Source organism: Mytilus edulis, chromosome 10 (genome assembly GCF_963676685.1).
Source record: "Mytilus edulis chromosome 10, xbMytEdul2.2, whole genome shotgun sequence".
In the NCBI taxonomy this organism is placed as follows: domain Eukaryota; kingdom Metazoa; phylum Mollusca; class Bivalvia; order Mytilida; family Mytilidae; genus Mytilus; species Mytilus edulis.
Genome location: NC_092353.1, coordinates 73664676 through 73680044, shown reverse-complemented (window position 1 = coordinate 73680044; position 15369 = coordinate 73664676). Strand labels below are relative to the sequence as shown.

The following is a 15369-nucleotide window of genomic DNA, read 5'->3' as shown; positions in this document are numbered from 1 at the left end:
CAGTCTTCAAGAATAGGCAGATTTGTCTTTACAATATGTCAACCTCATAATCGTGTTAAACAGTCTACAGGAATAGGCAGATTTGTCTTTACAATATGTCACCGTCATAATCGTGTTAAACAGTCTACAAGAATAGGTAGATTTGTCTTTACAATATGTCAACCTCATAATCTTGTTAAACAGTCTACAAGAATAGGTAGATTTGTTTTTACAATATGTCAAACTCATAATCGTGTTAAACAGTCTACAAGAATAGAATAGGTAGATTTTTCTTTACAATATGTCAACCTTATAATCGTGTTAAACAGTCTTCAAGAATAGGCAGATTTGTCTTTACAATATGTCACCGTCATAATCGTGTTAAACAGTCTACAAGAATAGGTAGATTTGTCTTTACAATATGTCAACCTCATAATCGTGTTAAACAGTCTACAACAATAGGTAGATTTTTCTTTACAATATGTCAACCTCATAATCGTGTTAAACAGTCTACAACAATAGGTAGATTTTTCTTTACAATATGTCAAACTCATAATCGTGTTAAACAGTCTTAAAGAGTAGGCAGATTTGTTTTTACAATATGTGTAACTCATAATCGTGTTAAACAGTCTTCAAGAATAGACAGATTTGTCTTCACAATAAGTCAAACTCATAATCGTGTTAAACAGTCTTCAAGAATAGACAGATTTGTCTGTACAATGTCAAACTTATAATCGTGTAAAACAGTCTTCAAGAATAGACAGATTTGTCTTCACAATATGTCAAACTCATAATCGTGTTATACAGTCTACAAGAATAGGCAGATTTGTCTTTACAATATTTCAAACTCATAATCGTGTTAAACAATATTCAAGAATAGGCAGATTTGTTTTTACAATATGTGTAACTCATAATCGTGTTAAACAGTCTTCAAGAATAGACAGATTTGTCTTCACAATAAGTCAAACTCATAATCGTGTTAAACAGTCTACAAGAATAGACAGATTGGTCTTTACAATATGTCAACCTCATAATCGTGTTAAACAGTCTTCAAGAATAGACAGATTTGTCTTTACAATATGTCAACCTTATAATCGTGTTAAACAGTCTTCAAGAATAGACAGATTTGTCTTTACAATATGTCAAACTCATAATCGTGTTAAACAGTCTTCAAGAATAGACAGATTTTTCTTTACAATATGTCAAACTCATAATCGTGTTAAACAGTCTTCAAGAATAGGCAGATTTATCTTTACAATATGTCAACCTCATAATCGTGTTAAACAGTCTTCAAGAATAGGCAGATTTGTCTTTCCAATATATGTGAACCTTATAATAGTGTTAAACAGTCTTCAAGAATAGACAGATTTGTCTTTACAATATGTCAAACTCATAATCGTGTTAAACAGTCTTCAAGAATAGACAGATTTTTCTTTACAATATGTCAAACTCATAATCGTGTTAAACAGTCTATAAGAATAGGCAGATTTGTCTTTACAATATGTCAAACTCATAATCGTGTTAAACAGTCTTCAAGAATAGACAGATTTGTCTTTACAATATGGCAAACTCATAATCGTGTTAAACAGTCTTCAAGAATAGGTAGATGTGTCTTTACAATATGTCAAACTCATTATCGTGTTAAACAGTCTTCAAGAATAGACAGATTTGTCTTCACAATATGTCAACCTTATAATCGTGTTAAACAGTCTACAAGAATAGGTAGATTTGTCTTTACAATATGTCAAACTCATAATCATGTTAAACAGTCTTCAAGAATAGACAGATTTTTCTTTACAATATGTCAAACTCATAATCGTGTTAAACAGTCTATAAGAATAGGCAGATTTGTCTTTACAATATGTCAAACTCATAATCGTGTTAAATAGTCTACAAGAATAGGTAGATTTGTCTTTACAATATGTCAAACTCATAATCGTGTTAAACAGTCTTCAAGAATAGACAGATTTTTCTTTACAATATGTCAAACTCATAATCGTGTTAAACAGTCTATAAGAATAGGCAGATTTGTCTTTACAATATGTCAAACTCATAATCGTGTTAAACAGTCTTCAAGAATAGACAGATTTGTCTTTACAATATGACAAACTCATAATCGTGTTAAACAGTCTTCAAGAATAGGTAGATGTGTCTTTACAATATGTCAAACTCATTATCGTGTTAAACAGTCTTCAAGAATAGACAGATTTGTCTTCACAATATGTCAACCTTATAATCGTGTTAAACAGTCTACAAGAATAGGTAGATTTGTCTTTACAATATGTCAAACTCATAATCATGTTAAACATTCAACAAGAAAAGGTAGATTTGTCTTTACAATATGTCAACCTCATAATCGTGTTAAACAGTCTTCAAGAATAGGCAGATTTGTCTTTACAATATGTCAAACTCATTATCGTGTTAAACAGTCAACAAGAAAAGGTAGATTTGTCTTTACAATATGTCAAACTCATAATCGTGTTAAACAGTCTTCAAGAATAGACAGATTTGTCTTTACAATATGTCAAACTCATAATCGTGTTAAACAGTCAACAAGAAAAGGTAGATTTGTCTTTACAATATGTCAAACTCATAATCGTGTTAAACAGTCTTCAAGAATAGACAGATTTGTCTTTACAATATGTCAAACTCATTATCGTGTTAAACAGTCTTCAAGAATAGACAGATTTGTCTTCACAATATGTCAACCTTATAATCGTGTTAAACAGTCTTCAAGAATAGACAGATTTGTCTTTACAATATGTCAAACTCATTATCGTGTTAAACAGTCTTCAAGAATAGACAGATTTGTCTTCACAATATGTCAACCTTGTAATCGTGTTAAACAGTCTTCAAGAATAGACAAATTTGTCTTTACAATATGTCAAACTCATAATCGTGTTAAACAGTCTTCAAGAATAGACAGATTTGTCTTTACAATATGTCAAACTCATAATCGTGTTAAACAGTCTTCAAGAATAGACAGATTTGTCTTTACAATATGTCAAACTCATAATCTTGTTAAACAGTCTTCAAGAATAGACAGATTTGTCTTTACAATATGTCAACCTTATAATCGTGTTAAACAGTCTACAAGAATAGACAGATTTGTCTTTACAATATGTCAACCTCATAATCGTGATAAACAGTCTACAACAATAGGCAGATTTGTCTTTACAATATGTCAACCTTATAATCGTGTTAAACAGTCTACAAGAATAGACAGATTGGTCTTTACAATATGTCAACCTCATAATCGTGTTAAACAGTCAACAAGAATAGACAGATTTGTCTTTACAATATGTCAAACTGATAATCGTGTTAAACAGTCTTCAAGAATAGGCAGATTTGTCTTTCTAATATGTCAAACTCATAATCGTGTTAAACAGTCTTCAAGAATAGACAGATTTGTCTTTACAATATGTCAAACTCATAATCGTGTTAAACAGTCTTCAAGAATAGGCAGATTTGTCTTTACAATATGTCAAACTCATAATCGTGTTAAACAGTCTACAAGAATAGACAGATTTGTCTTTACAATATGTCAAACTCATAATCGTGTTAAACAGTCTACAAGAATAAGCAGATTTGTCTTTACAATATGTCAACCTTATAATCGTGTTAAACAGTCTTCAAGAATAGACAGATTTGTCTTTACAATATGTCAACCTTATAATCGTGTTAAACAGTCTTCAAGAATAGACAGATTTGTCTTTACAATATGTCAAACTCATAATCGTGTTAAGGAGGCTCGCGGGTATAAAATTTTCAGAAAAAATTAACATTTAATTTTCATTACAAATTTTATTTATTACCTTTAGTAGTTGTTACTTTATCATATGGTACAAAAATCTTTCCAAAAAACCAATTCGTGTTAGCCCTAGGTGACTTTTAAAATATAGATATCATTGAAAAAGCTCCAAATTATCTCCCTTTGGTGCAAAAATGCCATTTTTTGGCATTAAAATTGAAATATCTTTTTTAACTCATCGGTGACCTATATTTTTTATTGTTGTTTTCGAATAAGTTGTACATAAACTAAATAATTGTAATATTTAAGGTAACTTCCGACACTAAGGGAGACAACAACGTTTTACTGGTATTAGACTGGTTTACGATTTACGTCATTGTATATATCGCCTATATTCCGATGTCACGGTAACAGCTTTGTTGTCGTCTGGTTACGTGACATTGGTGATGAATTTCATTATCTATTTAAATGTACTTTTTTTTCAAATGAAAGAAAAAGGCTTTTGCCCTGTAATGTGTATAAAAAGCCAAATGCTATAAAATATTGTGAACTTTTTTGTTCTGATGACTACAATTTAATTGTCAAACTTGCCAAATTTTGTAAAATTGTTCTGTCTGTTATAAATTAGATTTGCCTTCCACTGCAAATTCCTTAAATCATGTACTTTATGTATACCATTGAATATGTAACCATGTCATTCTATGATCTCATTATTTTGTATATATGTTATTGTTTGTTATTATTGTTTATATTCACATACCCCTGATGGGGTCTTGAGAAATAAAAAGTTTCAAAGTTTCAAAGTTTCAAAGTTTCAACGAATAAACAATACTAGTTAGTCAATATAATACTTTTTTTCGTCATGGGTCGCATACGTAGGGGAGGACAGTTCATCAAAAAAGATAAATTAAAGCGCTCTTTGAGAATGAATAATTTAAATAGCCTCAGTCGGGAAGACCACACTTATAGTACTCTCGCTAATAATTCGCAAGATGTAAGTTTTTGTGAGTTGGACGTTGGACAATCGGTGTCCGTTCACAGTGACCCTTCTTTTGACGAAACATGGAAAGAAGGTCGTCGGGTAGTGGAACTGTTCCACCTCGCACAGAATCTCTTCTGCAAAATGTGTAACTGTCCCTTGCAGTTAATTGACACTGTCGGCGAACGGAAGTACGGACTTGGTAGCATTTTGTTCATACCCTGTAGTAGCTGCAGTGCTTGTAACAGTGTGGAAACGGGAAAAAGAAGTGAGACTGGTGCATTTGTAGTGAATTCAAAAGTTGCATTAGGTAAGAATTTACAAGATTCTCTCTAGATTCTGTATGCTATTTTTTCTGGGTGGAGAAGGTGTATGGTTTCATGTCTTGTATAAATGAACCTGCCCCACACCTCTCCTTTTCTTTCTTGAATTCCCCTCTATTCTGGTCTGGGGTTTGGGATGAAAAAGTGTAATTTTTAGGGGAAGTGCTGCCCAAATTTTTTATGAAACTGGACTTAGTAATTTTTATGCATTTATTTTTCAATTTTTACCCCCTCCCCCTTCTAGTTCAAATTACAGGAAGTAATTCCCATTTGTTGGGTTATATGCCTATTAACCGGTTTCAAAAGGTTGTCTTCGTACACATGCAGTTTATGGATATAACATATTTATGTACTATGTATACTTTTATTTAGTGACCATTTTGGTGAACTTTATTTAAAATTTTAACTGCACAATTAAGGTGGATGAATAAAGAAAAATGACATGTTGGTATATAATTTTCTTTAGGGTATACAGTATTATTAGTGAATCATTAGTCATTATAAGAAATTTATATGAGTCTTTGATCTATAAGTATAAATGTAGATATGGATTTACAATCATATAAATAAATTATATATAAAAAATATTATATTCCAAAGAAGTCAGAACTTGAAATATTTTATTGTAATATTTAGATTTAGTATTATCTAAATTACCAATATGCAAACTGTTGTTTCACATTAAGCACAATATCAATGTTTTTAGATTAAAAATACTTGATTTTTTAGGAATGATACATGCAGGAATTGGGGCCACACATGTCAACAATTTTCTTGGTGCATTGAATGTTCCTCCTGTGAATTCCTCCACCATCAAGAAAAAGGAAAATGAAATTGGGAAAAAAATATTTGAAGTTGCAAGAGAATCATGTCATTCAAATCAAAAGAAGGAACAGTTAATGAGTAATGGAAAGGTAATTTAATAATAATATTATTCTGGCAGATATTTCTTAAGCAATGTTTTGATAATTTTACAAAGTATATATTGTAGAGTATAATGAGGACTGTATATTTAATTTTGCTCTTGCCGTCCGAGAAAAATAATTAGGTTTATACATGATTCAGATTTTGGTTATAATTTTAGGTTCACGGTCAATATTTAAAATTAGATTAATTGCTTCGCTGACCACAGCTGGATACGACCTCAGAGATCAAAACCTGAACAGTTGGGGCAAAATTGGATACAATATTCAAACTTGATACAGGTTTAAATTGGAAAGTTTTATGCACCCCCTTTTTTATACGACTGCAAAAATTGAAAATTTTTTGGTCGTATATTGGTATGACGTTGGCGTCGTCGTCGTCCAAATACTTTTAGTTTTCGCACTCTAACTTTAATAAAAGTGAATAGAAATCTATGAAATTTTAAAGGTTTATGACCACAAAAGGAAGGTTGGGATTAATTTTGGGAATTTTGGTCCCAACATTTTAGGAATTAGTTGCCAAAAAGGGCCCAAATAAGCATTTTCTTGGTTTTCGCACTATAACTTTAGTATAAGTAAATGGAAATCAATGAAATTTAAACACAAGGTTTATGACCACAAAAGGAAGGTTGGGATAGATTTTGGGGGTTGAGGTCTGAACAGTTTAGGAATTAGGGGCCAAAAAGGGGCCCAAGTAAGCATTATTCTTGGTTTTCACACCATAACTCTAGTATAAGTAAATAGAAATCTATGAAATTTAAACACAAGGTTTATGACCATGAAAGGAAGGTTGGGTTTGATTTTGGGAGTTTTGGTCCCAACAGTTTAGGAATGAGGGGCCCAAAGGGTCCAAAATTGAACTTTGTTTGATTTCATCAAAAATTGAATAATTGGGGTTCTTTGATATGCCGAATATAACTGTGTATGTAGATTCTTAATTTTTGGTCTCTTTTTCAAATTGGTCTACATTAAGGTCCAAAAGGTCCAAAATTAAACTTAGTTTGATTTAACAAAAATTGAATCCTTGGGGTTCTTTGATATGCTGAATCTAAAAATGTACCTAGATTTTTGGTTATTGGCCCAGTTTTCAAGTTGGTCCAAATCGGGGTCCAAAATTAAACTTTGTTTGATTTCATCAAAAATTGAATAGTTGGGGTTCTTTGATATGCCAAATCTAACTGTGTATGTAGATTCTTCATTTTTAGTCCCGTTTTTAAGTGGTTACATAAAAGTCCAAAGGGTCCAAAATTAAACTAAGTTTGATTTTAACAAAAATTGAATTCTTGGGCTTTTTCGATATGCGGAATCTAAACATGTACTTAGATTTTTGATTATGGGCCCAGTTTTCAAGTTGGTTCAAATCAGGATCCAAAATTATTATATTAAGTATTGTGCAATAGCAAGAAATTTTCAATTGCACAGTATTCAGCAATAGCAAGAAATCTTCAATTGCACAGTATTGTGCAATAGCAAGATTTTTTTTTCAATTGCACAGTATTGCGCAATAGCAAGAAATCTTCAATTGCACAGTATTGTGCAATAGCAAATATATTTTCAATTGCACAGTATAAATGGGAGGGGGTTAAATTTTTCTCATTTCAGATTTCATAAATAAAAAGAAAATTTCTTCAAACATTTTTTTGAGAGGATTAATATTCAACAGCATAGTGAATTGCTCAAAGGCAAAAAAAAATATTTTAAGTTCATAAGACCACATTCATTCTGTGTCCGAAACCTATGCTGTGTCAACTATTTAATTACAATCCAAATTTAGAGCTGAATCCAGCTTGAATGTTGTGTCCATACTTGCCCCAACCGTTCAGGGTTCAACCTCTGCGGTCGTATAAAGCTGCACCCTGCAGAGCATCTGGTTCACTTTTGTGCAAATTACGCTATGCTGTTGTGAATTGACCCTCCCAAATGTTTAACCCCTACCCCCTTTTTTTTCAAAAAAAAAATAATGATATTTGAAGATTTTTTTTAATTTCTGAAATCAGAATCGATAAAAAAATCCCTCACCTTTTTTTCACCTTCCCTTCCACTTCATTTGAACTTGGCTCTAAATAGGATGCATAGCCTCACTTTCAACCTGGTTCTTAGCCATTTACAACTAACATTCATATTTCAAAACAATGTATGGTTATTCTATATTTATTATTACAAATAACAATGTTGACAGCACAGGCGGATTTAGGGGGGGGCCCAGGGGGCCCGGGCCCCCCCTTTTTGGGAAAAAATTTGGTTGCTCATATAGGGAATCACTGAAGCGTGACTGGAGCGGGCCCCCTCTTAGGTCAGTCAGTGGGCCCCCACTTATGAAAATTTCTGGATCCGCCACTGGACAGCCTAATTATCCATTTATTTTTATATTTACTATGTTTATAGCTACATACTTATTGAACACAGCATGTTCTTTCATTAATTCTATTTTTTGTCATTTAGGTTGAAGCCAGTTTTGATGCAGGGTGGCAAAAGCGGGGTACTGGTTGGAATTATGATAGTAATACAGGTAAATTAAAACAGTTTAGGCTTTAACTTAATTAAAAAAAATTGCAGGATATGGAGTAGATGTACATGTACATGCAACAAAATTGCAAACTATACAGAGAAAAAATAAAAACATATCAATAAAACCTCAATAAACAGGGCTTTTTTTTCTGTTCTTCAACTTGACAGTTCAGTAATAGAACATTAACCTTCAAAACTGTAATGCAACAATATCATACATATGACTATAACAGCTGTCATCACTACTGGATTAATATAATTTGTCCACAATTATTATTAGGGAAATAAAATCTAAAGGTCACATTGGAGCTTGTAAATTCTTAACATAATAATTACTTTGTGATAACTTTAGAAACATTCGCCTATGTTCATGGGTCTGCTTCACTTTGTGTTTTTTTTTTGGTAATTTTCTTATTATAAGGAATCTGAATTTTATTCAGTGTATGAGTTAATTTATCAGAAGAAAATTTAATCGATAGATACGTTCAAGTAATTGTTGATATGCAAATCATATTAGAATAACTGTAATATTGCATACATGTATCTTAGAATAATCTTTATATTGTAAATTTTAGGACATGCCAGCATGATAGGAACAATGACGGGTAAAGTCATAGACTTCTCTCATAGAAGCCGTAATTGCAGAGTCTGTGAATACCATATGGGTAGGAAAGAGACAGTCCCTTCACATGATTGCAGCAAGAATTGGCAGGGAACAAGTAAAGGCATGGAACCTGATATGGCCTTAGAGATGACCCACAATCTAAATGATAATGGATGCCCTATTCAGGTTCTCCATGCAGACAATGATTCCACCACAACAGCAAGATTAAAGGTTGATTTTAAAGAACTGCAAAAGAAAGATGATCAGAACCATATCAAGAAAGGTTTTTCTAAGAAACTGTATGATTTGTCTAAAACGTTTAAGGAATTGAAACACCCAGAAGTCATACCATACCTTGTACGCTGCTTCATGTACGCCATAAAAGAAAATAACGATTCCTCAGAAAACATAAAGAGTGCCTTCAGCAGATTAGTCCAACACATTTTTGGAGACCATACTTCATGTACAGATGCTGAATGGTGTACATATAAGAATGACCCAGAAAATTATAGGTACATGTAAGACATGATAAATTACACCTTAAAATTGGTATGCATATGAAAGTAAGAAGGTGCCGTAATATTGCCATGCAAAGAGACAACTCAGTCTTCCTTAGAAAAATTGTAGACACTGTGCCACTGCAATAATAGGTTACTGTAAATGTATACACCTTCATCAATGAGCAAAATACTACATCTCATAGAAAAGGATATTGTGTTTGTTAAGTAATGTATACATGTAAATACTTGATTAAATCCAATTTATGTAAAACATATATATATAAATGTGAATAACATACAAAACAAAAAAATATTCACATCATTTTTTACCACTTTTATTTTGCAATGACATTTTATATTTTCTATGTAGATTTTACATTTATAAAACTTGCTTCAAGGGAGTGCGCATGTAGTCAATCGTATAGTGATGCCCAAAAAAAATCTATAAATAGTACTATATAAAGTTTCTGATTGTTATATATAATTATTAAATTTATATCAATAAAAATGTTTGTTATAATAGTACAATTAGGACTGAATAAATAGTTAACGATAAATCTTACAGGGTGATGGATTATATACATGTGATACAGTACACTGCAAATATATATAAAGTGCTATCTATAAATATTTAAAAAATATTTCATATATTATTGTTTACTTTTAGATATAAGAGTTTGCCAAATGGCAAATCTCTCTCTAATGATGCCCTGAAAAAAGAGATATCTACTTTGATGGAGAAATATAGTAATAGAGCTGGAACATTACAGAATATGGGATCAACACAGGGAAACGAAAATTTCAACCAGATTGTGGCAAGCAAAGCCCCAAAGTCACGGTAAATATTTGATAAAAAAAACTGGTAACCAGACTAATGTATTTTAATAATTTGTTTTCAATTATTGCTCACCTAAACAAAATGGTGAAGTGAACTTTTCTCATAATTATTTTCTGTTAACTTTTTAAGATTTTGATTATATAAATCTTCTCCTCAGAATCTATTGTTTACTTAGAACATTTATTTTAAAAACAGCTATGTGTATATTTAAACTATTTGATCAACTTCTTATTTCAGAAAATCTCTTACATGTACATCATTGAAGAAATCATGTTGACCCATTATAAGAGTTATTGCCCCTTAGTTTCAATTTTTATGGCTATGTTTTATTTGAAATTTTGGCCAAGATTTGATAACAATGAGAAAATTTGAAATGTGAGCACTCTAGTGTGGCCTGTAAATTTTGACACCTCCCCCCCTCCACCACCACTGTGAATAAGATGCATTCAATTCTATAGGGGTTGCACTTACATATTGATGAAAATTATCATTTTGTTTCAACCCACTAGTTTACAATAAAAGTCGTTTTGAGATTTCTATTGTACTTCATCTTAATCTAAAGAAGAAGATGTGATATGATTGTCAATGAGACAGTTCTACACAAGAGACCAAATAACACATAAATTAATAGCTATAGGCTACCATATGGCCTTCAACAATTAGCCAAGCCCAAACCGCATAGTCAGCTATAAAAGGCCCAAAAATGACAATGTAAAACAATTCAACTGAGCAAACTGTTGGTCTTATTCATGTGAAAAAGATTTATATTTTTAAACTCAATTATACATAATAACCTTGATTTAAAACCATGCTTTTATTATATATGTTTTATTTATAGGTTTTATGGTGGATCATCATCATTAAGCAATAGGTTATCTGCCTCAGTATTACAGAAGAATGAAGGCTATACATGGCTGTCAAAGGTAAATGAAAAAATTAAACAATAGTCCAGTCAAACTAAGATTTAACCTCAAATTTATGTAAAGTATGATTCTTTGATGGGGTTTTAAGTTTCTATTTGACTAAATTAATTAATTTTCTGCTCATGAAATGTACAAAACCAAAGTGTTATGGGTAGTTTTATTTTTTCATGCATTTTTCTTAAAAGAAATTGCAAATTTGAAGCTTTGTAACCATTTAAAAAAAAATAATGTGAAAATTTAGTATTGTTTATATCTGTATTTTATATTTTTTCAGCAACTTACTAATCTAAAGAAACTTTAAACCACAAAATAAAAAATACATGCTTTATTATTTTTATTAAATTTGAGATTCTTTACCTTGACATGTTGAAAAATTCAATAAACAGTCAACTAATGGACTACGAGATTTAGATTATAGCTTGATAAAAGATATGAAAACACCTTAAGAGTTGTTTGTTATACTCTAAAGACCGCTAAAAAATCAAGAATTAATCCATTCTGATGATTAGAAGCTGTAAAGTTATAATTTTTTATAAATTTTTATTGATGTTTCTGTCTTTTTTGCAAGAGTTATCTCCCTTTTCAATGCAAATCTCCACAGGAATTTTAAATGGTGATTTTTTTAGTCTTCCTCAAGTTAGATTTTATGGGACTTTTTTCTGTGTATATTTGGGGTATAATGATAAAGATTAAAACTTAAAAATCTTCTGTTGCAATTACTTTCAGGTTAGGGTCAAATTTATGCTAGATTGACTGGACTATAGTAATTGGAAACAAAATGGTAATAAAAGATATTTACACAAAAAAAAATGGTCATTCCCTTTTAAATGCAATCTGAAACAGGTTCTGGAATAGTAGTGAAACTGTTCATATGAAATAAACAACATGGAATATTCAGAATAAACTAATTTTACCATTTCTGAATGTGTCTCGCATGCATACACTTCAAAGTGTTTCCAGAGACCATGTAAGAAAGTTTAGCAACATGTTAAAATTATCAAAGTGTAAACCTAAAAAAGATACTCTTAAGGACCAATCACATTCAAGTGTGTGTTGATATGCTTATCATATAAGAATGTTATGTCTACAAAAATTAATTACTTGATTTTTAAATAAAATATTTCAAATTGCTTGACATTATATCTCCATGCTAACAAATTTTAAAATATTTCAGGTAAATGAGGCTTCTTTATTGTCTCCAGGACAACATACACTGAGTATTGGTAAAAAAATGGATAAGAAATTGAAAAGAGAAAGAGAAAGGCAAAATACAAAAGAATATAAAAGAAGGCGTATTCAGTTGAAAAAACAAAAGAAGAAATCTGAGTTTAGGTCAAAGGTGAAAGAAGGCACAACTTATGAAAACAATGCAGAAGTTAATGAACCCATGCCAGATATTCAGGAAATACCCTCACCATCAACCATAAATGATTCTGACAACTTTGTATTTTTTGATTTGGAAACTACTGGTTTGTCAAGGAACAGTGACATAACTCAAATTGCTGCAGCCTGTGGTTCAAATACATTTCAACGCTATGTTATTCCAAGAACGGAAATTACTCAAGAAGCAAGTGCAATAACTGGCATAACATTTTCACATTCTACAAACAAAATGTATGTAAATGGAACACTTGTTGAAACATGTTCTGTTGAGCAGTCATTGCTAGATTTTATTGATTTTTTAAAACTTAATGATAGACCTATATTAGTTGGACATAGTATTGCTAACTTTGATATGTTGGTGTTAGAGAATAGGTTAAAGGAATTCCATTTATTTTCAACTTTTTCTGCTTGTGCAAAAGGATTTATTGACACCTTAAAAGTTTCTAAACGTGTCATTCCAAAACATGAAGTAGAAAATTACAAGCAACAGACTCTTGTTAAAGAAATTTTACAGTCGACTTACAGTGCACATAATGCAAAAGAAGATGTTCTTTCGTTGAAAAAACTTTTTGAAGTTAAACTTCAGGAAAAATGTATTAATGAAGATCTTTACAATCTGAACTATAATCATGCAAAGATATCATTTAAACCTTTAATTGATAGGAAAATTATAAATGCATTGATATGTTCAAAATTGGCAAGAAGTGGAGTCCATTTGTGTCATTTAAAGATTGCAAATGCTCGAGATGAGAATGGAGTAAAAGCTGTTTTGACAGATAATCATGTAACCGCTAAATATGCCGGACCTATCATTCAGTTTTTGACAGTACCAGAGGAGTAAACAATATTATATATGTTATGACTTGTTATGTTGCTAAAAATTAGAGTCTTGATGATATATAGGAGGTTTTTTTTATCATTTAATATTACTCTATTTGAAAACTATATGTTGGAATATATATGATAATTATCAGTGAGGTGCGAAAATTTACATTATTATTCACATTTGAGGTATAACTCCACTAATTCAGGCCCCGCCCAAAAGGCACATGTACCAGAAAGTAGTACATATTTAACACAAAATACTTCCTGTGCATGAGTGTAACTTTCAAACTATGTAGAATATTTAGGTATTTTTGATATCAAATGAAAGTTGAAGGACTGATGATCATTGTAGAAAACTTTTGGACTTTTAATTTTGAATATTAAAAAAACTGCATCAAATTTTAAAAAGAGGGTACATTTTGTCTGTTTGTCAGATCTGAAGTACCTGTTTTGGTACATCCAAAGTTCCAGGAACCAGTTCTTTCTTATATGCCATTAAAGGTATGTTGATTTTTTCAGTACAAGACACCATAAAGTGTTGCTTTGAAATGCAATGATTTCCACTTTATTTGAACTTAAAACAAAAGAGGTGTGCCTGCTTGAAATAAAGGAATTTAACATAGAAAGCAATGGGATCATGAATTAGTGGTGTACTTCCTTAAGAGACGGGTGGCCCAAAGGAGGAAAACTGAATTCTGTATATAAATTCATGTTGTATGGTCAGTTTTTGTATAAATGTTGCAATGGCAAGTAATATGTATGCTTCATCAAACAAAAATTGTTAATTTATGACAGGGGGGAAAGTCATGAGTTTTTCTTATCCATTTACATGCTTGATTTGTTGTTATAAATCAATATTTGAATGAAAAAAAAATCTATATGATCTGAATTTTCCTACGTCTTACCTGGTTGCCATGGTAACTATTGTTCCTAGAAACAAAACAACAGCTTTAATTGGATTCTCATGTCAAACTATGTTATTGTGGTTAGGTTATACAAAAGATATGACAATATTTGCCACACTTTGTATGTATACATAAAATTAGAATTTTACTTCTTCTTGTCCCGTTGCCATGGTAACCATTGTACATAAATACAAAAAATGTCTTCCTTTTGATTCATATGCGAAATTTTATTGATATGTGTAGGATTAACAAAAGGTATTGAAACATGTGCAACACTTTATTTACACAAATTTTGAAAAAAGATAAAAAATTGCTGTTGATTACTGTGTCGGCATGGGGAACAAAAATGTTTTTCGATGAAAAAATAGTCTGGTGACCTATATTTTTTTTTTTTTTTTTTTAAAGCTCATTGTTTGGATCATATTCTGTCAAATTTAAAAAAAAATTCATTGGACCAATTTTTTGGAAATTTAAGAAAAATAGAAAATTTCAACAAAATCTTTGTTTTTCATTTGCACTATTGTTGACGAAAGGGGGGCAGGATTTAATAAATATGTATAAAACTGCTATTATTTGTGTTTTATTTACATTTTCAACATTATTTATGTACTAAATGAAGAACAAACCTTTCAAAAAACTTTTAAAGCCTGAAAAAAATCCAGGATTTTTACTTTAGGTATGTATTCATTCACATATGTGATGTGCCAACTTCGGTGGCCGTTACCATGGAAACGAATCTGGTGACATCATATTTTTAACTCAAATTTTGATAGAGGCCATTGCATAGTATATGAATACAAATTTAGAGAAAAATTCATTGGTGAAAAAAAAATTGCTTTATCTGTAGGGATCCACCTTAAGCGATTTCTGTAATTTAGTTCTTTTTTTATTTCGATATTACTTCTGTTTCTCCTATTAGTTCAACAGA

The 15369-nt window shown here is 31.0% G+C and overlaps 1 protein-coding gene across 1 annotated transcript; it reads left to right on the top strand.

The window, feature by feature from the left end:
- The first annotated feature begins 4552 nt into the window (after positions 1-4552).
- Positions 4553-15010, top strand: LOC139491853 (uncharacterized). The gene is made up of 7 exons (XM_071279755.1): positions 4553-5019; positions 5762-5946; positions 8398-8464; positions 9039-9579; positions 10235-10405; positions 11244-11328; positions 12503-15010. Exons 1-7 carry the CDS (start codon positions 4593-4595, stop codon positions 13550-13552), a joined length of 2526 nt encoding a protein of 841 aa, XP_071135856.1. The 5' UTR covers positions 4553-4592; the 3' UTR covers positions 13553-15010.
- The last annotated feature ends 359 nt before the right edge of the window (positions 15011-15369 follow it).

Excerpts from the sequence above, each read along its gene's own strand:
- LOC139491853 (XM_071279755.1), top strand. The coding sequence starts at position 4,593 with ATGGGTCGCATACGTAGGGGAGGACAGTTCATCAAAAAAGATAAATTA. Across the intron at positions 5,947-8,397 it reads AGTTAATGAGTAATGGAAAG|GTTGAAGCCAGTTTTGATGC; the intron begins GTAATTTAATAA and ends TTTGTCATTTAG. Across the intron at positions 9,580-10,234 it reads AATGACCCAGAAAATTATAG|ATATAAGAGTTTGCCAAATG; the intron begins GTACATGTAAGA and ends GTTTACTTTTAG.